The sequence below is a fragment of the Manis javanica genome, chromosome 5 (genome assembly GCF_040802235.1).
Source record: "Manis javanica isolate MJ-LG chromosome 5, MJ_LKY, whole genome shotgun sequence".
NCBI lineage: Eukaryota > Metazoa > Chordata > Mammalia > Pholidota > Manidae > Manis > Manis javanica.
Window position 1 is genome coordinate 52,859,688 of NC_133160.1, and position 26,373 is coordinate 52,886,060.

General features: G+C 38.6%; 1 protein-coding gene across 1 annotated transcript in view; it reads left to right on the plus strand.

Moving 5' to 3' along the window:
- SETD7 (SET domain containing 7, histone lysine methyltransferase) overlaps positions 1 to 26,373 on the plus strand; it is a 52,611-nt gene that overhangs the window by 4,266 nt on the left and 21,972 nt on the right. The window contains exons 2-3 of the mRNA XM_036998603.2: positions 3,629 to 3,758; positions 23,448 to 23,649. Coding sequence (XP_036854498.1) covers positions 3,629 to 3,758; positions 23,448 to 23,649 — 332 coding nt within the window. The remainder of the gene's footprint in view (positions 1 to 3,628; positions 3,759 to 23,447; positions 23,650 to 26,373) is intronic.

A 26,373-nucleotide genomic window follows, 5' to 3' on the forward strand; every position in this document is an offset into this window, starting at 1 on the left:
TTTTAAGGGCTTCTGTAAAACCAACAATACCTGTAAGTGCTCTTGTTCTGAGGCAAGGCATGCACATATGTGCGCTCACACGCACACATGCATGCCCCACTCCCAGACCTGCTGTGAGTAAGCCTGAGGCAGTAAGCAGCAGGTGTCTGATCCAAAGGGAATTTCCTTTGCCAGGATACATCATTACGGCATGAAACACAGGCCCGGCTCTCATCAGGTTAAGGAGAAAGCTCAGAGGTAACTTGAGGGGAAAATTTTTACTTTCTGTTCAGTAGATAATGATCTTTAGAACAAAGTGAAAAAGTAGACTTGTGAAACTGGTGCATTTTTTCCCTTTCTCTAACATCTATAAACATTTAAAATCATGCTGCAGACACACAGCACATGAGCTGGCACAGCATAACCAACACAGAGTGGTCATTCAAAGGAGTTTTCCTTGTTGTCTGGGTCTGGTGGTCAACCTCAGTTTAGTGGGAACTGGCCTGGAAGGTGCTTTTTGCAAATTGACCTCAATCAGAGCAAGGAGTATTAGCGTTTTTCTTCCTGTTAGGGAGCACTTGGAAGGGATAAGAGTTTGCAGTCAGGATATGCTGTTTGAAGATCCTGGTGGTTCTATGAAAACTCTCTTAACTACAAAGCCTTCTCCCACTTCTCTATGGCGACCTGAGGATACCTACCTCTTTGGAGGTACATTCTGCCACCATCAGCAGGGAAGAAAGGCTGTTCTGCTAGTTTGCTCTTATCCATAGAAAAAAGGAATAGAAAGATTTGGGGCAGGGGCTTTCAGCATTCATTAACACATCTGGAGTGGTTAATGTGTTTGTGGGCAGGCAGCATTGACTTCCTCATCCAGAAGATTGGAATCTGGGAGGTTATTGTGAGGTTTAATTTCGATCACAAGAAAGCTCATAACCCGGTGCCAGCTGCATGGAAGGTACGCAGACTTTTTCATCTCTGTATGTCAATGTCCCTATCCATTAAGTTGACTATAACTGACCAGACAAATATTACATGATCTTAGTGTCAAGTGGCATGTTAACAAGAGTTGTACCAGCAGCTCTTCCAGCACAGATGTTGAAAGGAGATATGATGGCTTGGCCAGCAGTCTCTCCTCCTCCCTGCATTTCCTTCTATGGAAAGTATTTCCATTGTTGTGATTGTTTTGGTTGTGGCTGTTGTTCTAAATATAATGTTCTACTGCTGGAAAACCACTCGAGCCTATTAAATATACAAGGTGGAAGTCTTGAATGACCACAACTCTTACTGTCCAGTTCCTTTTAATCAATCACATCCTGTTAATTGATCACATCATCCTCCTTTTGGAAAGACGAGAAGAAAAGAGAACGAGCCAACAAGGGCCCCGCCATGGTCGGGTAGAGGAGGCGTCAGGACTCGCCCACAGCGAGCAGCCTGAACACCTGTACAACGGCAGGACGCGTCCTGCTTCTTGAACACGTGATGTCACCACAGGCGCAGCCATCTTGCCGCAGCCCTTCATGGCTCTCTCCCCCGAGCCTCAGAGGGTGATGGGATGCCTTTCACTGGCCTGTTGAAAGAGGCATCCACACACGTAGAGTGGATGTTCATGTTTTTGCTTTCATCTCACTTGAGTACTGTCCCTCAAGTGCTTTTGGTGAGTTATATGACACTTTCAATTTGCTCTGATATCTAAGTTCCATTATTGAGGGCGCACCTGCAGTGTTTTATTCAGAAATAGGGCAGCACTGCTGTGCGGAGGCAAGGAAACAGTGTTCATGTTTTTCACATTTCTCTTGATCTAAAGTAGAATAACAAATTTAATCGAACGTAGTATTTTGAAATATGTGAGCTCAGAGAAAGCATTTTCAACAAATTAGTAAATACATCAATATACACCTAAAATAATTATTCTGATATTCCAACCTAAGTCAAAAGTAAAATGCTAAATTCCTAGGAATGTTAATAGCTAAATGTAATTTTATCCCAACAAATTTCATAAAAGAAAGCTTTCAGCTTTACACTGAGTGGTTTTTTTAATGAAAAGAAAAAAGTAGATTCAATTTATTTCAATGAGAGAAATGTCTTCAGTAGATATTTAGAAAATAATTGTTCAAGTTATTTCATATGACTCAAGTGTCATTGAATTATGCCACATACAGTTGGTTTTTGAGCAAGGAGAAAGCATTGATGGCCTTATTTCCTCCCAACTATTAATTTCCTGGCCCTTGACAGAAAAAATTTATGTTAACAAGAAAGGAACCTTATCAGTTGTGATTTATTTAAGGAGGCATGTTTTATCATGATATATTCTAGGTAACTCATTCTATACAGAGTCTGATGTGGCAATGGTACAGTGTATTTGTTCATTGTAATTTTATGTTTATGTAAACAATAACACAAATAAGGAGTTTTTTATTCCTTATTAGAGTGCTTACTTACCATCTCTTCTGAGGGATGATACTCCTTTATCACTTTACTGTTGAGGAGACTAAAGCATTTACTATGGTGGTATGGTTTGTGTTTTATTTTATGTCTGTGAGCCATCTGGAAGCCACATTTAAGTGTTTAATGTCCCTGCACTGCACACAGTGTTTAATGCTTTTATACCTTTCTCATTCATGACTCAGGCTGTTATTAACCCAGGAAAAAGCCAGTAGATTAACTACTGCCTTCATTTTCACTTACCTCTGCAAAATTAGCTCGCCAGAATAAGGGAGACACCATTAAGGTGATTTCTGGGTTTTGTGGAATATACAAATAGTTATTTTAAAAAACCCAAACACTGACTATGAACATAAATACCACTTGGCGACCCAGGAAGAACCAACAATTTAAAGATCACAGTGTGACAACTGCTCCTGATGTCCAAAATCATGGCTCAAATGGCCATGTGGAGATTTCTGATCACATTTAAAGCCACAAGCCCTCTGAACACAGTGGTACAGGGGATATGATAGTGTTACTGCTCAACATTCAAAGCTGAAAGATTTTGTAAAGTAATGAATTAAGTTCAAGCTTAAGCTTAAGTTCAAGCTTACAATGACTCTGAGGTTCATGTGTTAGTACAACAATGTTTATAAATTAGGGCAGTTTTAGACACATGACTATGTCCTTTGTTATTTGAGTGTAACAAACAGCATTGGGGTTTTTTAAGTCAACTGGCTCGCAGTTCTCCATACCTTATTGTATAAGGATATATAAAATCATATTGTATACTTAGTTCTCGAATTAGGTGACTTAATGCAAAGACAATGTATCTTTCTAATAGAGCATAAAGATGCTCTCATAACCGCATTTCAGCTTGACATGCATGAAAGTTTTGGAGTCATTAATCCCGAGTAGGAGAAGCATTATGTGGCGAAGTACTTGGTAAACTGAAGCATGTGCTGCAGATGTTCTGATAACAACACTCAGTCTCCAGGAACACACAAGCTTATTTTTGGTTCCTTTCTATGTGTCTTAAGTCCCTTTGTTGTGGACCAGCCCATTCACAAAGTGTACATAATAGTCAAGTTGATACTGCTGATACAGGCAGAGAAACCTTGGCATTTCCTTGTCCCCTCAGGCCTGGAGGGGCATGTGAGCACTGGTGTGGTGGCAGAGGAACATTGAAGAGGTTAAGGTTTACACTGTGGTTCCCTTTCCCCAGGGCACCTGGATGATGATGGATTACCTCACGGGTTCTGCACAGTTACCTACTCCTCCACGGACAGATTTGAGGGGAACTTTGTTCATGGAGAAAAGAACGGACGGGGCAAGTTCTTCTTCTTTGATGGCAGGTAGTGCTTGCAGTTTTGCTTTGTTTATGGCAGGGGTACCAAATTACTTTATTGAAGGAATGATACAAATGAAAGAATTTAGGTGAATGTTTTGGTACAACTTATAAAAAGGGAAAAGTAACCCCAACATGTGTGTCCTGCTTGGGGATGGGGCAGCTACCCCTGTGGCCATGGGGGAGCCAGCCTAGAGCTCAGCTCCAGCATCACTGCCTCCTAGGGTGTCTTGTCAAAGCAATATTCTGCTGCGCCAGACTCAGGGCCCCCATCTTGCACAAGTTAGTTACATGGTCTTTGGTGGATCTCACTTGCTCATTCAGGCAGTGAGTCTCAATGAAATCACACAAGGCGGGATCATTTTTGTTAGCAGCCAGTTTGGCCAGTTCCCGAAGTAGCTAATTCCCCATTTTCCAAGTGCAGTGCACGCCCACTCTCCGAGTCGTCGCTCTGGTTTCTTTGTGTCCTGGAAGAGGATTTGGTCACCTTGTTGGTTCTGCAGCTTCTAAATTTTCCCAGCATATCCCCCTAACTCATGAGATGGGTCAATAAAATATTTTGCAACCTTTTCAAAGCCACATGATCACGGTGCAAGGCAGTGAGACACAGGAGGTGTTACAGCTCCAGACTCGCAGTGTTTGAAATGCTTGTTTTGGCACGACTGGTCATTATGTGTGATACCTTAATGCTGGGGTCCAACGGATATTTTCAGGGCTCTCTGTATTTCACTTTCGCCTCCTGCATGAGAACACAGTGAGGCAGAAGTTGCCTACCCTCTTAAGGCCGGTGACAATGATTGAAAAAGTTTTCTCTTTCAAGGAGAGATGGAGTTGCCCAGCTTTCCAACAATGACTTTTAAACCATGTCAGCTTCAGAAATGAAGAGTGGCCATATGAATTTCTCAAGCATTTAGAAGGAATTCAGAGTCATGGAAGGGGCACTCCTTCCTGACCAGTTGATTGGGTAATACCAGAGTGGTTAGCTAGAGCAGGTGATAGGATCCTGTGGGGTATAGCCCCACTCACTAAGCTCTTGACATTGGTAGTAAAGCAAAACTAAACTTGGGAATTCCCCTGGGGAAGGGAATGTCTAAGCTGACAGTTGAAGGGTGATCATAGGGACTGACTTGTGAGCCAGAATCCCTTTTTGGTACATGGAGTGCGTTGTTTTTAAAGATACTAACATTTCCTCAGGCTCTTGATAATCTAATTAAGGAGGGATGAGGAAAACAAAAACTCATCACAGGATTTTTGTGAAATTTCATTTTGATTATTAATTGCAGCCTTCTCTTTCCTATTGTCCTTAGTCCCACATCCCATGTCTTTTTAGCAGAGCTTTGCCTACAAATTGCACATTTTAAAGCTCAGATATTTTACTTCCTGTCTTTTTTCCTGCTGTGAATACCTGGTAGATACCAGAGGCACATGAAGGACTCTTTCAGGATTTGGCATGAGTGACTTATCTCATGACCCCTGTAACCTGTCCAGAGGGAAACTTCTCCTGCCTCATTCCCTTGGCAGTTTGTTTATGGCTCTTTTCCAGAAAGTGTTACTTTTTATCTCATGCTGCAATTATTATTTTATTCATTCAAGAAATATCTATTTATGTAAATGTATTATTTCCCCTACAGGACAGAGGTTTCTTGAGGGCAGAATCTGTATCAATTTTATCTTCTATGCTTCATAGCACTTTCCCTTAATTTGATACTAAAAAAAAAACATTCTTACTGAATGAGTATAAAAGGTGTAGGAAAGAATAGAATTCACCCAGAACACACACACACACACACACACACACACACACACACACACACACACACTCATGCTTTAAACCTAGGATTTTGATGAACATACCCAGTAATTGATTGACTTTGGGAAAACAGTCCAGCAGGTGTGGTTGAATTTAGTGTTGGTAACCTCCATGCTTCACAGACCTGATCCACAGAGTACTATAGAGTTAGACTGAGCTTCCAAACCAGTGTGCCAAGAATGAGCTACATGTTAGCCTCCAAGATACTGATCCTTTCCACCCTAGGGTAGCTGAGTGGGGCCTGAGACTAACCGAGCACCTCCTTCCCTCTGTCAAACTAGTTACTTCTGGCTCCAAGCAGCTTCTTCCATAACCCCTATGTGCCATACAAGAGGAAGTTGGCTTGCATGCCATGACATGAGAAAGCTGAAGCACTTTCTGTTGAAGCACTAGGCCAGTTACTATCTATGGGATAGAAATAAATTCATTGACTTTTTTTGAGACTCTAATTCCCTAGTTTTCATACCTACCACTTAAACAGCTATAGAGATAGATGTAGGTCAAATAGCAGACTCAAAGAATGGTGGTATTAGCAAGGTATTACCGTCTTTCTTAAGACCAATACTGATCAAGTTATGACATTTGCTGAACAGTTTTACCATAAAAAATTAATAAGATAGATTTTTAAAAATTTTTTAATAAAAATTGTTAAGATAGATAAGATTTTCATATGAATAAAAGGCAGTAGAATCTAGGTCTTTCTGTGGGGGACTGCAGTATTTGGTTGTGGAGAAGTCAGTTGTTTCGACATTAGACAGCACCTTAAATTTTTTGTCTACTAATTTTTCTTCGTATTACTGTTCCCAATTTTTAGGTTCTGATATATCAGGTAAGATAAAATAGGGACCCTGTGCTTTTTCTACCAATCAGGAGGCTTTGGTCTGGAAAAATTACTCCTGAAAAAGCTGAGATCAAGATTTTGAACAATAGATGAAGAAACAAAGTTGCTGTTAGAATTTTAAAAAATTGTTCAAACCTACAGTGCTGGCTTATGTTCCCATCAGAGAATTCTTTGCAACTGTAGGAAACTGTGTTTGGAAAATCACAAAGTGTAGTGACAGAAGATTTGGCCTGATACCTTCCAATCTTATATAAAACCTAAAGCTGGGTGTGTGATTTTTTTTTAGCCCACTTTATTGAGGTATGATCCACATACAAAAAGTTCTACATACTTAGTGTATACAACTTGGTGAATTTGGAGTTAAGTATATGTTTATGAAACCATCACCCTAATTTATGCCATAAACTGTGTATGTGATTTATGAGGTTTCAAATATAAATTTATATCAAGAAAATTCTAGAATCCATTTTCCCTTTCCATAGAATATGATAAACCTGAATAGGAATTGAAAATATTCAGGTCACCAGGAAAAATGGCCCTGTCAAGTTTTTTAACCAAGTTCCTAGATAGAAGCAGAAAATTTTATTTTAATATTACATGTGTAGCAAATAATTGGTAGAATAAAAAAACTTCAAAAAAATACAGAAATGTAAAAAGTGAACATGCTCCCTCTTCTTTTTTTACCCCCACCACCAGGTCACAGAGGGAACCACTGTTGTCAGAGAGAATTTAGGCACTTTAATTAAATATATTCAAGTTAAAATAAGGAAATAGCTACCTATTTCTAAATCATTTTAGGTAACCAAAATTTTAGATAGCTATATAACTTTACATAAAACTTTAGCCATACAAACATTTACATAGCTAAGTAAGGCCTTTTTACTAATATCTCAGCTTCAGAATTTTTGCTAGTTTTGAGATCTTAGCCAACAGTTAGCCTTTACTTCATTATATGAGAAAATGTAGAACAGAAAAGCTGTTATTACAACCAGCTTATTAAATCAGTAAACCAAAAGTCAGACCACTTATCCTTTTCCAGTTTATCCAATAAATGAGGAATAAATGGGAAAACTGACCTTATTTTTTAAATTGTCTTTTCAAGCAGCTATTATTTTCCATTTTCTCCCCTTTTTAAAGAAAAGAAGGAAATTGTCCTAAGATAAAGTAATTGGAACTTAACATCTGCTGTGGTTCTGAGATCGAGGCATTTAGGCATTGAGGAGAAAGGAGTCCTGAGGCTCTGTAGTGTGGCTCTGGAGTCTCTCTGGCACCTGTGAATTCGCTGGAGTGCTGAGGAGTATTACGAAATGTTTAGCATGCAAAATACTGTGACATACACATCTCTCCTTTGTATACTAACCCCCAATTCTGGATGTTCATTTCAATGATTTTTTTCCTTAATTGTTCTCTTTTCACCCAATTAAAATAAATCCTTTTATTTCACCCAAATAAAAGGATCACTCTGTGATCCTTTTATGCCTTTAAATTTATGGATATAAAGGCAATTTAGCAGCAATTCTTGAAATCTGATAATGGTAACAGGTATTTCAATGCTGACTAGCTTCAGGCCGTGTCACATTCAGGAATCATGTGATTTTTAGCTCGATTATGAGATATAGATGAGTTCATGCATTCACTTATTTTTTTTTATATTGATGCTTCAGCTTGACATGCCAGTTAGATGTCAAAGTATTATGTACTACTCGATGACTTCATTCTCCATCCCATTTTCTGACACTGATTTGTTAAACTAATGTGCCCATTTAAGAGGGCTTCTTGGCATTTATCGTTGCCCAAATAACCTATGTGAGGCTGTGCATCTGATGATTTCAAGCAGCTATTATTTTCCATTTTCCAGTGAGGAAGGCTGACATTTTCCAGGTCTATGTGGGCATTCTTTTGGCCTTTAGAAAGTGCTTGGTCACACGTTAGAGAAATTGGAGTTGGAATGGGCTTCTAAAGTCATGTATTCCAATTTCCCACACGAGGCAAAGGTCCCATCTTTGTTCCTGATAGCCATCCAGGTTTTGTTGGAACCAGGCTGAACAGATATATTCATCTGCATTCTAATGAACAGTTCTGATTCAGGCAAAAATTTTTGTGACATACAAGAAGGCAAAAGAAACGGTTAACTTTGAATACCTACAATTTGTTTAACACTGGACACGTTGCCATCATAACCATCTGTGAAGTAGATTTTATGATCCTTTTTTACCCATGAAGACCCTGAGGCACAGAGTGGTTAAATAACGTGCCCAGGGTCACCTAGTTAGTGAAACTGGAGCTGAGATTCAAGCGAAGGTGACTTCAATTCCTGAGCCACCCTCTTTTCACTGCATCTACTAGCCTTCCCTGACCAGAAGCAAGGAAATCACTCTGATGCTGACTGCCTTTCTTCCATGCTTTCATTTCACTTGAGGTTGCTTGTTACATATAACTTCAAGTTCAAAGTTCAACAAAAGTTCAAAGGAGTCCTCAGGTGAATTCATTTACTTTCTTATTAGAGCTTGCACAGCTTGGTAAGAGCTTTGCAGATTCATGGAAGATTTTCCAGAGCAGTCAGCTCTGAAGAGCCCTGTTCTAGCAAGTTGGTCTCCCCGAACTTGTTTCCTGACTTGTGAGATGGGGATAATTACACCTGCTTCTCTGAGCTGTTGTGAAGATTTGATGAGAAAACTTATGAAGACCTTGTAGATGGAAAGAACCTAGCAGGCACTCATGGAAAAACATGGCTTTTTTTTCTATTACTGTTATTTTTCTGTTACTGTTATACTTTTTTCTCCAGCTCTGTTGAGATACTCTTTACATACACCATATGTAAGTTTAAGGTGTAAAACGAGTGGTTGATGCATGTATATATTGTGAAATGATTACAATAAGGTTAGTTAACACCTCTATCGCCTCACATAATTACTTTGTGCATGTGTGGTGATAATATTTAAGACCTACTCTCTAAGCAATTTCTAGTATATTATACAATATTGTTTAGTTATAGTCAACATGCTGTACAATGGAGCCTCAGAACTTATTCATCTTATAACTAGAAGTTTATACCCTTTGACTAAAGACTCCCCATTTCACCCATCCCCCAGTCCCTGGCACCACCACCATCCCACCCTCTGTTTCTATGAGTTAGGCTTTTCCAGATTCCACATGTAAGTGAGATCATACGGTATTTGTCTTTGTCTGACTTATTTCACATAGCATAATGCCCTCAAGGTCAAGGGTAGATTATTACTTTTCATCTTTTATTATTGCTGTTACTATTATTAGTTGATAACAATGGCTAGCAGTTTTCTTTGGATTTATTTTTAGAGAGGAAACTAAACTTCACTAATTGCTCTTCAAATACTTAACTGTTATCTTGAGCCATTATAATAATCAGATCCTATAGACTCACTGATCTTCTATTAAAGGAACTTGGAGTATAGCACATGATATTACATGGAAGCACTGTAGTGCTCCAGTCAGCTTTCTTATCAGCCTCTAGAAGAAGTTGAAGCTTCTGGCTGGATGCAGCCCTAGCACGTGATTAGGGCTCATTGTTGATGCTTTCCTTCTTTATGTGGTTTTCAGTATTTTAAGAGATTATATATAATATAATATGTCAATTATATATAAATTTTTAAAAGAAATAATATTATATAAAATAATTTCTAAAACAATGTTTAAATACTAAGAGCCACAGTTTTGATTACAGATGGGAATTTAAAGATGAATTCAGTTAAAATGCCCCTCTTAGTTCTTAGATTGGGATCTTACTGATTCCAAAACATGAAGGAAAAGCTGAAACTGTCAAGTCTCCTAAGAACACTTTTGTGTTTTCAAATATTAAAGAGAATTTTTAAATGAATATGCAATGATGTTTGAATAGAAGGCCAATTATTAGTCTAGCTAAACAATTATAAAAATTCTCCTATTTCTATGCGAGTTGGATTTCCTAATTTAATTTATTGCTAGAAATTTAAGTACAAGAGCTTTGATAAAACAGGTAAAAATGGTCTATAGAGAAAAAAATTTTATTAAAATTGGTGTTTCAATGTTCTTTACATTTTCCAGTTACTTGATTCAGATGATGGTGCCATTAAAGTCAAACTGTTGAAAGACCATTTTCGTAGTTTCTTAACATACTAAAGAATCTGCCAAGTTGTTGAAAAGGACTTAACAATATACAAGTCAAGAACATTGTGTATATGATGATATATGATCCCTTTTGTTAAAACAACAAGTGGTGGAAAAATGCATAATATATAAATGGAAAAAGGTCTTAAATGGTACATGCCAAATTAGGTAAGAGTGCTGGGAATTTCTACTTTCTACATCTTTGTAGTGCTTGATTTGTTTTTTGTTTGTTTGTTTTACAAGGATATAACTTTTTTCACATGAACATATAACTTTTCCCAATCAATGGACCACTTGTAATTATTCTAGAGAAGAATTTTTCTTGCTTTTTTTAAAAAGTAGATTTAAACCACTTTTGTACATTTCTTTGACTGTATATTCCATAGCTATTTCCCCGATACTGCTGTTTTAAGCCCAGTTTCTCAGTAGAAAGCTCATATCATATGAATGAATGCACATGCTTAATAATAATAATAGCTGTTATTTATTTGAATCATCACTATGTCCCAGATCATCTGTTAAGCACTTGATATGTATCAACCTATTTAAGCCTGATAATGACCCTATTAGGAGCTGCAGTTCACAAGTGAAGAAATAAAGCATAGAGTTTAAGGAAGTTTCCTAACTTACAGACAATATGTACATAAACTTCATATAAAGGATACTCCCTGCAATTGAGTAAAATTTTTAACATTGTGGGGGTGAGCCAAGATGGCGGCTTGAGTAGAGTAGCAGAAATCTCCCAAAACCACATATATTTTTGAAAATACAACAAATACAACTATTCCTAAAAGAGAGACCAGAAGACACAGGACAATAGCCAGACTACATCCACACCTGCAAGAACCCAGCGCCTTGTGAAGGGGATAAGATACAAGCCCCGGCCCGGTGGGACCAAGGCCCCTCACCCCAGCTCCCGGTGGGAGGAGACGAATCAGAGAAGGGAGAGAGAAGGAGCCCAGGACTGCTAAATACCCAGCCCTAGCCATCCGCACCAGAGCACAGACACACAGTGCGTGCGTAGGGTGCTGGATACGAGGGAAACAGGACAGTAAGTCCTGTGAGTGGGTCCCCACAGCTGGCACCCCTGCGACAAAGAAAAGTGAGTGCTTTTTGAAAGACTTAAAGGGACAGGGACCCCACAGCTGGATGGAAGCATCCTGGGACACTTAGCCTAGCAGCTGGGAATCCCAGGGAACTCCAGGTCCCTAAACCCCTGGGTGGCAGTGCAGCTCAGAGGCCCCTCACAGCAATAAACAGCCTCCCACCTGTCTCCCCTCCAATGCAGCTCTGCCATATTGGAGCAGCAGACTGAGGCTGGCCACGTCCATAGCAACCGTGGAGCTTAACTCCACAGCAACTGCGCAGCTTAACTCCACAGCGGCCAGGCAAGAATCAGAGGCCCAGTCTTCGCACAGCTGCTCAGCACAAGCCGCTAGAGATTGCTGTTCTCCCAGGAGAGGAAGGCCACAAACCAGCAAGAAGGGACATTCTCCCAGCTGACACACAGCACCAGCCCTGCACAAATACCTCTATCACCATGAAAAGGCAAAATAATTTGACACAGACCAAAATCACAGAGTCAACCCCTGAGAAGGAGATAGACCTAACCAATCTTCCTGAAAAAGAATTCAAAATAAAGGTCATAACCATGCTGACAGAGCTGCAGAGAAATATACAAGAGCTAAGGGATGACGTCTGGAGGGAGATTACAGAAATGAAACAATCTCTGGAAGGATTTATAAGCATAACAGATAAGATGGAAGACGCCATTGATGGAATAGAAACCAGAGAACAGGAACGCATAGAAGCTGACGCAGAGAGAGATAAAAGGATCTCAAGGAATGAAACAATATTAAGAGAATAGTGCGAGCAATCCAAAAGTAACAATATCCGCATTATAGGGGTACGAGAAGAAGAAGAGAGAGAAAAGGGATAGAAAGTATCTTTGAAGAAATAATGGCTGAAAACTTCCCCAAACTGGGGGAGGAAATAATCGATCAGACCACAGAAGTACACAGAACTCCCAAAAGAAGGGACCCAAGGAGGACAACACCAAGACACATAATAATTAAAATGGCAAAGTTCAAGGATAAGGACAGAGTTTTAAAGGAAGCTAGAGGGAGGAAAAAGGTTACCTACAAAGGAAAACCCATCAGACTATCAGCAGACTTCTCAACAGAAACCTTACAGGCCAGAAGAGAATGGCATGATATATTTAATGCAATGAAACAGAAGGGCCTTGAACCAAGAATACTGTATCCAGCACAATTATCATTTAAATATGAAGAAGGGATTAAACAATTCCCAGACAAGCAAAAGTTGAGGGAATTTGCCTCCCACAAACCACCACTACAGGGTATTTTAGAGGGACTGCTCTATATGGCAGCACTCCTAAGGCTAAACAGATGTCACCAGAGAAAATAAAATCACAGGAAAGAAAGCAGACCAACGAAATACAAACTAAATGCAAAAAATAAAATCCGCTTCCCACAAAAGCAGTTAAAGGAAACACAAAGAGCACAGAATAAAACACCCAACATATAAAGAATGGAGGAGGAGGAATAAGAAGGGAGAGAAATAAAGAATCACTAGATAGTGTCTATAATAGCTCAGTAAGTGAGTTAAGTTAGGCAGTAAGATACTAAAGAAGCTACTCTTGAACCTTTGGTAACCACGAATTTAAAGCCTGCAATAGCAGTAAGTACATATCTTTCAATAGTCACCCTAAATATAAATGGACTGAATGCACCAATTAAAAGACACACAGTAATAGAATGGATAAAAAAGCAAGACCCATCTATATGCTGCTTACAAGAAACTCATGTCAAACCCAAAGACATGTACAGACTAAAAGTCAAGGGATGGAAAAAGATATTTCATGCAAACAACAGGGAGAAAAAAGCAGGTGTTGCAGTACTAGTATCAGACAAAATAGACTTCAAAACAAAGAAAGTAACAAGAAAAAAAGAAGGACATTACATAATGATAAAGGCCTCAGTCCAACAAGAGGATATAACCATTATAAATATGTATGCATCCAACACAGGAGCACCAGCATATTTGAAAAATACTTAAAGAACTAAAGGATGAAATAGAATGCAATGCATTCATTTTAGGAGACTTCAACACTCCACTCATTCCAAAGGATAGATCCACCAGGCAAAAAATAAGTAAGGACACAGAGGCACTGAACAACACACTAGAACAGATGGACCTAATAGACATCTATAGAACTCTACATCCAAAAGCAACAGGATACACATTCTTCTCAAGTGCACATGGAACATTGTCCAGAATAGACCACATACTAGGCCACAAAAAGAGCCTCAGTATATTCAAAAAGATTGAAATTCTACCAACCAACTTCTCAGACCACAAAGGTATAAAACTAGAAATAAAGTGTACAAAGAAAACAAAAAGGCTCACAAACACATGGAGGCTTAACAACATGCTCCTAAATAATCAGTGGATCAATGAAAAAATTAAAATAGAGATCAAGGAATATATGGAAACAAATGACAACAACAATACAAAGCCCCAATTTCTGTGGGATGCAGTTGAAAGCAGTCTTAAGAGGAAAGTATATAGCAATCCAGGCATACTTAAAGAAGGAAGAACAATCCCAAGTGAATAGTCTAACCTCACAATTATCGAAATTGGAAAAAGAAGAACAAATGAGGCCTAAAATCAGCAGAAGGAGGGACATAATAAAGATCAGAGAAGAATAAACAAAATTGAGAAGAATAAAACAATAGAAAAAATCAATGAAACCAAGAGCTGGTTCTTTGAGAATATAAACAAAATAGATAAGCCTCTAGCCAAACTTATTAAGAGAAAAAGACGATCAACATAATCAAAAACGAGAAAGAAATAATCATGACAGGCTCCACAGAAATACAAAGAATTATTACAGACGACTATGAAAACATATGTGCTAACAAGCTGGAAAACCTAGGAGAAATGGACAACTTCCTAGAAAAATAAAACCTTCCAAGACTGACCAAGGAAGAAACACAAAATTTAAACAAACCAATTACGAGCAAAGAAATTGAAGCAGTAATCAAAAACTACCCAGGAACAAAACCCCCGGGCCAGATGGATTTACCTTGGAATTATATCAGATGTATAGAGAAGACATAATACCCATTCTTAAAGATTTCCAAAAAACAGAAGAGAAGGAAATACTCCCAAACTCATTCTATGAAGCCAACATCACCCTAATACCAAAACCAGGCAAAGATCCGACCATAAAAGAAAATTACAGACCAATATCCCTGATGAATGTAGATGCAAAAATACTCAATAAAATATTAGCAAACAGAATTCAACAGTATATCAAAAGGATCATACACCATGACCAAGTGGGATTCATCCCAGGGATGCAAGGATGGTACAACATTCGAAAATCCATCAACATCATCCACCATATCAACAAAAAGAAAGACAAAAACCACATGATCACCTCCGTAGATGCTGAAAAAGCATTTGACAAAATTCAACATCCATTCATAATAAAAACTCTCAGCAAAATGGGTATAGAGGGCAAGTACCTCAACATAATAAAGGGCATATATGATAAACCCACAGCTAACATTATACAGAACAGTGAGAAGCTGAAAGCTTTTACTCTGTGATCGGGAACAAGACAGTGATGCCCACTCTCCCCACTGTTATTTAACGTAGTACTGGAGGTCCTAGCTATGGCAATTAGACAAAACAAAGAAATACAAGGAATCCAGATTGGTAAAGAAGAAGTTAAACTGTCACTATTTGCAGATGACATGATATTGTGCATAAAAAACCCCAAAGACTCCACTCCAAAACTACTAGAACTGATAATGGAATACAGCAAAGTTGCAGGATACAAAATTAACACACAGAAATCTGTGGCTTTCCTATACACTAACAATGAACCAATGGAAAGAAAAATCAGGAAAACAATTCCATTCACAATTGCATCAAAAAGAATAAAATACCTAGGAACAAACCTAACCAAAGAAGTTAAAGACCTATACCCTGAAAACTGTAAGACACTCTTAAGAGAAATTAAAGAGGACACTAACAAATGGACACTCATCCCATGCTCTTGGCTAGGAAGAATTAATATTGTCAAAATGGCCATCCTGCCCAAAGCAATATACAGATTTGATGCAATCCCTATCAAATTACCAACAACATTCTTCAACAAACTAGAACAAATAGTTCAAAAATTCATATGGAAACACCAAAGACCCCAAATAGCCAAAGCAATCCTGAGAAGGAAGAATAAAGCGGGAGGGATCTCACTCCCCAACTTCAAGCTCTGCTACAAAGCCATAGTAATCAAGACAGTTTGGTACTGGCACAAGAACAGACCCACAGACCAGTGGAACAGAATAGAGACTCCAAACATTAACCCAAACATATATGGTCAATTAATATACGGTAAAGGAGCCATGGACATACAATGGGGAAATGACAGTCTCTTCAACAGTTGATGCTGGCAAAATGGGACAGCTACATGTAAGAGAATGAAACTGGATCATTGTCTAACCCCATACACAACAGTCAATTCGAAATGGATTGAAGACTTGAATGTAAGTTATGACACCATAAAACTTTTAGGAAAAAACATAGGCAAAAATCTCTTGGACGTAAACATGAGCAACTTCTTCATGAACATATCTTCCCAGGCAAGGAAAACAAAAGTAAAAATGTACAAGTGGGACTACATCAAGCTGAAAAGGTTCTGTACAGCAAAGGACACCATCAATAGAACAAAAAGGTATTCTACAGTATGGGAGAATATATTCGTAAATGACAGATCTGATAAAGGCTTGACATCCAAAATATATAAAGAGCTCACACACCTCAACAAACAAAAAACAAATAATCCAATTGAAAAACGGGCAGAGGACCTGAACAGACAGTTCTCCAAAAAAGAAATCCAGATGGCCAACAGGCACATGAAAAGATGCTCCACATCACTTGTCATCAGAGAAATGCACATTAAAACCACAATGAGATATCACCTCACACCAGTAAGGATCGCCATCATCGAAAAGACAAACAACAACAAATGTTGGCGAGGGTGTGGACAAAGAGGAACCCTCCTACACTGCTGGTGGGAATGTAAATTAGTTCACCCATTGTGGAAAGCAGTATGGAGGTTACTCAGAATGCTCAAAATAGAAATACCATTTGACCCAGGAATTCCACTTCTAGGAATTTACCCTAAGAATGCAGCACTCCAGTTTGAAAAAGACAGATGCACCCCTATGTTTATCGCTGCACTATTTACAATAGCCAAGATATGGAAGCAACCTAAATGTCCATCAGTAGATGAATGGATAAAGAAGACGTGGTACATATACACAATGGAATATTACTCAGCCATAAGAAAAAAATGGATCCTACCATTTGCAACAACATGGATGGAGCTAGAGGGTATTATGCTCAGTGAAATAAACCAGGTGGAAAAAGACAAGTACCAAATGATTTCACTCATATGTGGAGTATAAGAACAAAGGAAAACTGAAGGAACAAAACAGCAGCAGAATCACAGAACCCAAGAATGGACTAATAGTTACCAAAGGGAAATGGACTGGGGAGGACCGGTGGGAAGGGAGGGATAAGGGCGGAGAAAAAGAAAGAGGGCATTACGATTAGCATGTATAGTGCATGGGGGGCACGGGGATGGCTGTGCAACACAGAGAAGACAAGTAGTGATTTTATAGCATCTTACTACATAGATGGACAGTGACTGTGAAGGGGTATGTGGGGGGGACTTGGTGAAGGGGGGAGCCTAGTAAACATAATGTTCTTCATGTAATTGTAGATTAATGATAACAAAAGAAAAAAAAGAGAAAAAATTTTTTTAACATTGTTAAGTTCCTCTCAACCTTTTTTCTCTCTCTCTTTTTTTATTTTGGTATCATTAATATACAATCACATGACCAACATTGTGATTCCTAGATTCCCCCCATTTTTAAGTTCCCACCACATACCCCATTATAGTCTCTGTCCATCAGCATAGTAAGATGCTTTAGATTCACTACTTATCTTCTCTGTGCTATACTGCCTTCCCCATGCCTCTGCCATGTTATGTGTCCTAATCATAATGCCCCTTATTCCCCTTCTCCCTCCCTTCCCACCCATCCTCCCCAGTCCCTTTCCCTTTGGCAACTGTTAGTCGATTCTTGGGTTCTGTGAGTCTGCTGCTGTTTTGTTCCTTCAGTTTTTGTTTTGTTCTTAAATTCCACAGATGAGTGAAATCATTTGGTACTTGTCTTTCTCCACTGGGCTTATTTCTCTGAGCATAGTACCCTCTAGCTCCATCCATGTTGTTGCAAATGGTAGGATTTGTTTTCTTATGGCTGAATACTATTCCATTGTGTACCACATCTTCTATATCCACTCATCTGCTGATGGACACTTAGGTTACTTCCATTTCTTGGCTATTGTAAATAGTGCTTCAATAAGCATAGGAATACATATGTCTTTTTCAAACTGGGATCCTGCATTCTTAGGGTAAATTCCTAGGAGTGAAATTCCTGGCTCAAATGGTATTTCTATTTTGAGTTTTTTGAGGAACGTCCATACTGCTTCCCACAATGGTTGACCTAATTTACATTCCCACTAGCAGTGTAGGAGGGTTCCCCTTTCTCCACATCCTCACCAACATTTGTTGTTTTTTTCTTTTGGATGGTGGCAATCCTTACTGGTGTGAGGTGATATCTCATTGTGGTTTTAATTTGAATTTCTCTGATGACTAGTGAGCGATGTGGAGCATTTTTTCATGTGCCTGTTGGCCATCTGAATTTCTTCTCTGGAGAAGTGTCTTTTCAGATCCTCTGCCCATTTTAAATTGGATTATTTGCTTTTTGTTTGTTGAGATGTGTGAGCTCTTTATATATATTGAGTGTCAACCCCTTATCAGATATGTGATTTATGAATATATTCTCCTATACTGTAGGATGCCTTTTTGTTCTACTGATAGTGTCTTAAATAAAAGAGGGGAGAGTGGGCATCCCTGTCTTGTACCTGATCTTAGAGGAAAAGCTTTTATCTTTTCACTGTTAAGTATGATGTTGGCTGTGGGTTTGTCATATATGGCCTTTATTATGTTGAGGTACTTGCTCTCTATACCCATTTTGTTGAGAGTTTTTATCATGAATGGATGTTGAATTTTGTCAAATGCTTTTTTTAGCATTATGGTGATGTGCATGTAGTTTTGTCCTTCTTTTTGTTGATGTGATGGATAATGTTGATGGATTTTTAATACTGTACCATCCTTGCATCCCTGGGATGAATCCTTCTTGATCATTAGTGATGATCTTTTTGATGTATATTTTAATTTGGTTTGCTAATATTTTGTTGAGTATTTTTGCATCTATGTTCATCAGGGATATTGTTCTGTAGTTTTCTTTTTTTGTGATGTCTTTGTTTGGTTTTGATATTCGCATGATGCTGGCCTCATAGAATGAGTTCGGAAGTATTTCCTCCTCTTCTACTTTTTGGAAAACTTTAAGGAAAATGGGTGTTAGGTCTTCACTATATGGTAAAATTCAGCAATGGTGCCATCTGGCTCAGGGTTTTTGTTCTTAGGTAGTTTTTTGTTTAATTTCATTGCTGGTAATTGGTCTGTTTAGATTTTCTGTTTCTTTCTGGGTCAGCCTTGGAAGGTTGTATTTTTCTAGAAAGTTGTTCATTTCTGCCAGGTTATCCAGTTTGTTTGCATATAATTTTTCCATAGTATTCTCTAAAAACTATTTGTATTTCTGTGATATCCATAGTGATTTTTCCTTTCTCAAATCTGATTCTGTTTATGTATGTACTTTCTCTTTTTTTCTTGATAAGTCTGGCTAGGGGTTTATCTGTTTTGTTTAATTTCTCAATGAACCAGCTCTTGGTTTCATTAATTTTTCTATTGTTTTATTCTTCTTAATTTTATTTATTTCTCTTCTCTGATCTATATTATGTTCTTCTTTCTGCTGACTTTGGGCCTCATTTGTGCTTCTTTTTCCAGTTTCAACAATTGTGAATTTAGAGTATTCATTTAGGATTGTTCTTCCTTCTTTAAATAGGCCTGGATTACTATATATTTTCCTCTTAGAACTGCCTTGCTGTTCTAAGTGTCCCACAGAAGGTGGGGCATTGTGCTGTTGTTTTTATTTGTTTCCATATATTGCTTGATCTCTCTTTTAATTTGGTCACTGATGTATTGATAATTTAGGAGCATTTTATTAAGCCTACATGTGTTTGGGAGCCTTTTTGTCTTCTTTATATAATTTATTTCTAGTTTTATACCTTTTGATGTGAGAAGTTGGTTGGTAGAATTTCAATCTTTTTGAATTTGCTGAGTCTCTTTTTGTGTCCTGTATGTGTTCTGTTCTGGAAAATGTTCCATGTGCACTTGAGAAGGATGTGTATCCTGCTACTGTTGGGTGGAGTGTTCTGTAGATGTCTGTTAGGTCCATCTGTTATAATGTGTTTTTCAGTGTCCCTGTCTACTTACTTATTTTCTGTCTGGTTGATTGTGCTTTGGAATGAGTGTTGTGTTGAACTCTCCTAAAATGAATGCATTGAATTCTATTTCCTCCTTTAATTCTGTTAGTATTTGTTTCACATATGTAGGTGATCCTGCGTTTGAGTGCATAGTTATTTATAATGGTTATATCCTTTTGTTGGACTGACCCCTTTATCATTATGTAATGTCCATCTCTCAACCTTCTTTTCTCAAAACAAAACCATCCCAGTTCCTATTTCCATTCTTTCATTTAGGAAAGACCACTTGAAGATGTGCAATGTTTGTATGTTAGGGGAGAATCCATGGATGCATGATGCCTGCTTTGTTCCTATGAAGGGCTCATAATCTAGTGGAAATCAGAACACATAAGTTGATCACTAGTAAAAACATGGAAGATAATAGAGTGGTAGCAATACTCCTGGACTAGACTCCAGTGAGGAACATGGACTGCAGTGGCAGAGGTCACGACAGGCTTAGTGACAAGGAGGGCCTGTGCAGAGGACCAGTGGGCTTTGGTTAAGCCAGTGATGAGCAGACTGCCTCCAAAACACAACTCTCAGTGCACTTTCAACAAGATCAGAAAGCTACCTCTTTGCAGCTATCTCTCAAATATGACCAGATATTAATGTTTTAGTGGCTATGAAATAGTGCCATTTTCTCAGAGTTTATTTCTTTTTTGAGTAGAAAAATGCCAGAGGTTTGAGAATATTTGTTATTGTCCCAAGGTTATTTTTGTTTTGAATGATAAAAAAAAAAAGAACATGTGACCTGTAACTTTTTTCCTGAATGTGTGTGTCCTCAGGGATTTAAAAGTTTGGTTACATATGTTTTAAGGGAAGAAGCAAGAAAAGCATAGATATGTAGGTGAGTGATTAGGGCTGGTGAGTGAGCTACTGTAAGCAGATTCTAGAGCAGGAATCAGCAGATTTTCTCTGTATAGGTGAAGATAATAAATATCTCAGGTTTTGAGGGCCACATATGGTCTCTGCTGCAAGTATTCAACTCTGCTGTTATAATATGAAAGCAGCCTTAGAAGATACAGACAGGAATGTGCATGGCTGTGTTCCAGTAAACAAGCCATGGTTTGCCACCTCCTCTGAAGGAAAAGTTAAAAGGGAAGTAGCACCTTTAACACCAACCAGGAAGCTTTCATGGTATTTCCTTGTGACAGAGGATTTCAAGGCCTCATCATTTTGATTGCCTTGGAGAACACAGTTCATATGATAACATGCCCCTTTTATCATCAGATTCTATCCAAGCTACCACAAAAATCTGCAAAGAAAGCTAAGCTGTTTCCTCAGACAGATGCTGGAAATAATGCAGTAAATCTTGCTCTCCAGTGCCTTAAGAATTTGCATTTATGCACCTGATGTTACGTTTGTTCTTAGTATTGTGATACTAATTAAGTATGTTCTTAGTAGGGAAATAGCAGTTTGTTTTTAGTATTGTGATACTAATTAAGTATGGGAAATATGTACAAGTCCATATTACTGTTTAACTGATTCCCAAGACCCATGCCTTGTAGATTTGATCACAAGACTGAGAAGTCTGTCAGGGATAACTGCCCAAACACACACAGTAATGGTTGAATACTGCTAAGAATCCAGTCAACAGGGTTGCCCTATTTCACAAATTAAAATCCAGGGTATCCAATTAAAAATGTATTTCAGAGAAACAACAAAAAATATTCTCATATTCAATATTTGGGACATACTTATACTAAAATATTATTTGTTTATCTAAAGTGCAAACTTTCAGCTGAGCATCCTGTGTTTTATTCGATAGTCCCAAAAATGAAGATATATGATGAATTCATTTTTGCTCTATATATTGCATCATCATGTCAGTTGATTAGTTATCCCTGAAGGTTGTTCTTTTTTTCATTGTAGGAGTCTAATGACAGTTGAATCTCATTAAATTCGACCTCACTGATTTAGAATTTGGATTATTTATGCAAGGAGTATGCTAAAGTGCACTTTATTCTCTTCATGAATTTACAAAGCCTATATATCATTGATAGTACAAACAAACCTGAAAGAGAACTATTTATCTCCTTGGGAGACTACAAATAGTGTAATTACAATGTGATCAGAGGCTATCGTTATCTAGACTGCTTTTCATTTAATAATTACAGATCATTCTGTCATTCATTAAAGCAAGGCAAGACTTTACCATGCTAAGGCAGGTGCAGCCACCTCAGTCCCCACGTCCCCCTTAGTGCCTCACCTGTCCTGGGGACACAGTGTGTGTTTGCCAGTCTCTCCTGTCTTGCTGTGTTTTAGTCATTGTGCTCTCTAGAACCTCACACAAAGTTCACTACTTGGCACTCACTACATGCCTGTTAGTTGAATTCATGAATGAATGCTATCTGCATATATTAAAATACCCAAACTGTCTTTGTTGCTAAGCAATTTACATTTTAAATTAAAAAAAATATGATGTGGTCTTCCCTTTATTCCAAATTTTAGTACACAAAGACAATTTTTGTAAAGTTAGTTTCATTGCATAATTGCCTTTCAGAGGCTAACACTGAAAACATGTTATTGAAATTCCACAAGTGTTTTATGAGGAGAAAAAGAGAGAGAGTTCTTGTGAGATCACCATGAGTGCCCCTGTGAGCTCTCTTCTGAGAGAGCTTCCTTCTGTTCTGGGACTACAGGTCTCTGAGTGTATCCGGCTGCTAACGATGCTAGCGAGGCTTAGCCTGCAGTCTTCATTACTTGCCCACATTTGCCCTGATCATGTAACCAACACACACACACACACACACACACACACACACACACACACACACACGCACGCACACACACAAGTAAACTCCCATATGTCTTACAAAGAGATGAAGAGGGATTCTTTCAATTGCATACCAATTATGGTTGTCACCATAAATAATACATTAGTGACTTAAAACAAGTATGTAGACAGTTACACATTTTAAACCACATTTGTCTTATTAGAAACCACTGTATACAAGCCATCTGAAAGACCCCTTGGAACTCCCAGTGAATTCTGGACCACTCTTGAGGGAAATTAAGCATGAGTGGTTTGTACCTGGAAAGCGTAAAGCCAGAATACCTATTGCCTGATAGTAGTTGGCATCCAGCCTTGGGAACACCCTCAGATGAGGCTTGTCCTCAGTTTCCACCTGTGGCTTCTTTCTTCTGTTTCCTCCAACATAGAAAAAGGATAAATAGGAACCTGGGGATTAGGAATTAAATCTCCCTTTCTGTCCCTAATCCTACTCATATCTCAGGACTATTTTTTCTTAGCAATCTAGGGAAATCAGGAGGATGTGCTGAACACAGGTCAGCATTGAAGCAGAGCTGGGCATGCAGTTCCTGGGTGCACTGCTTTCTTGTAAGAGAGTCTAGTCATGGTCTGACTACTGCCTCTGTTCTCCCTTCTCTCACAGCACCCTGGAGGGGTACTATGTGGATGATGCCCTGCAGGGCCAGGGGGTTTACACTTACGAGGACGGGGGAGTTCTCCAGGGCACTTATATAGACGGAGAGCTGAATGGTCCGGCCCAGGAATATGACACAGATGGGAGACTGATCTTCAAAGGGCAGTATAAAGATAACATTCGGCATGGAGTGTGCTGGATCTATTACCCAGTAAGTCTTGTGGCTCTTCATTTTGCTGGAAAGTAACATGCTTTAAGACAGTGCTTTGACTCTTCACAATAAAGAGTAAGATGTATTCTTTATGTTAGAAAATGTGATCTGTGAAACATAAGAGTCGCAGTAGCTGAAGCCAGCAGTTAATAAGTGTGCCCTCTCACTGATATTCACTAGTGACCGAGATTGTTAATCCTTGGATCTACTATTAATTCCTTTTCATTGTTGTTTTGGAAAGGAATAATTAATCATGATTAAAACCAATTGGGGCAAATTATTTTTAAATATTTTACAACAGTCTTTCCTTATGCCCTGTTCCTAAGGTATTCCAATTGGGGAAAATTGGTTTTATTGTACCACTAATAAAAACAAGAATATATTGCTTTTTAAAGAGATTACTTTGGTATATAGAAAGAGATGGTAGAATATTTCTTTGTTGCTATTAATTTTAGTTTATTTCTCATGTGTAAGAACTCATCCAGGAATTTACCTTCACTTTGGACTTACTAAACTGTTGTTAACTTGATTCTACTTTACAGTCCTACTCCCTATGTTATAAAGTGCTGTGTGGTTTATATTGCTTGAATTAAGGTGACTAAAATTAACTTGCCTTTGAGTAGTTGATAACATTTTATGATATTTCTGGACTTTACTAGAGCAAAAAGATGTGACAAAACTCATGACTGGGGGTTAATGCTCTGACTTTTGTTTGCATTTCAAATACCCCATCTGTTATTAGTGAATTTCCAGAAAATGTGTCAGAAAATAGACCTTACAAAACATTTTATCTAGTGTTTTATTTTGCCTAGATCTTAGGTCAAAATAAAGTTTGTCCTACTCTGAGCTCTATCTTCTCATGATTGAAAAGCATTCACAAAAACAAATGATCTATTACATGTGTAACAAGAAAAGTAGCCCCTGCTAAACTACTCACACATTATTGTTCTTTAAAAATAAGTTATACCTTAGGAACAGGGCATAAGGAAAGACTGTTATAAAATATTTAAAAGTAATTACTACAGTATTTACAGACCTTCTTGGTGTAGGATGTGCAATGATCAAAAGCCCTTTCAATTACTGCTTAGAAGGCAAGCAGGAGAGGGGAGTGGTGGAGGCGCTCACAGCCCAGCACACTGAAACTTTCATCAATGATGAGTAGGTAGGGTGAGCATCTGGCTGGCCCAGGCTAGGGAGCTGCTGAAATGATAGTGGATCTTGGAGTCAGGATAAGGGGAACTCCATGTGGGAGGATCAGTATAGGAAGGAGGCAAAATACGGATTACCAGATTCTCCCACTATCTGTCATCTCACTTTTGACTATGATCAGTTAAAGTCCCTAGAGGTCACAAATGTACTAAGGTGAATGGATCCACCTCACTCAGGGTAGTTGCTTTTTCAAATCTTAATATACAGCTACACTTGAGCCTTTGACTTTAATTACTATCTTATTAAATACTGAGAGAAGACTGCCTTGTAAGAAAGCACTGGGGGGGTACAAGCTTTCACAGCTGACTCACTTGGTAACCCTTGCTTTATGTATGATACCTGCTGGCAGTTGAGGGCGCTGATCACACCTCTCCACCTTCTGGATTGGGAATCAACTAAGAAATAGACATAGGAGCCAGGGATCAGAATGTGGGTTTTATCATGCCGATGCTGGATTGGAGATGTGGTGCGAACCCAAAATCAAAATGGGCTTTTACTCCATCACCCTGTGAACTGAACAGATGGACCAGCTGCAGACAGAGCACTAGAAAGTTGCAGGTTTCCCCTGGAGGAGTAGGGCCTGCCTGGAGGAGCTCCCCAAGGAGGAGACTGGATTGGAGAAGGGAACAGGTACAACCCGCAGGCCCTGCCAGTTCCCAGGAGAGGGTAAGTGAAAATGCAGAGGACCCCTGGAGCAGCACCCTACCCAGTAAAGAGACAGGTGTCAGTGGTGTCAGACATGCCTTCTCACTAATCAAATGAATGACTCCCCCTCCCATGTGGAAGAGCCATTGAGCAGGAGAGAGAAAGCAACAGCTTCTTCCCCAACACTCCTGGACACAGCAGCAAGGACATTTTTTGTGACATGGGGTCAAGACAGGAACACAGGGAGGAAAAAATAATGATTTGCCCTACAGCATTTATAAGCTCACTCTGAGGACAGTTTATTCCTTTGAAAAATTTACCTTGATGAAACTGATGTAAAGATTTTAATTAAAACTTCTTAACTCCTTTTGGAAATAAAAGAAGAATCTCTCCTTTATCATTCTAGACAAATTAAGATTCACTGTCCCCCATCCAAAACCAGAAGTTTAAAGTGTTTAAGGGAAAAAAATGTGAGCCCCTAGGAAGACAGAAATCTGTTATAAATAAACAGTAATGTCGATGGCTTATATTAGTCACAGTATGTAAGAAGCACAAGTGCTCCAACACCTCTCAGCTCAATAATCATCACTGGAAGCCTGACGGCAGATCTTGCAGAAAATATCTCCGTTTATGCTGGATTTATTAAAATTAAGTCAGGGAAGAGAGAGAGAGCAATAATATATCCCTAATGCACTTTCTATCCATAAAAAATGCTTCCAAGTATTTTTCTCTCTATGGAAGTGCTGTGATTCCTTTCTAAATTTGTAAGTTTTTTTTTTAATATACAAAAAGCAATTAAGACCACGGTGAACTGTAGAAATCATGTACCTAATGTTACTTATTCCTGCTGCTTCTCAGTAAGCACATTTG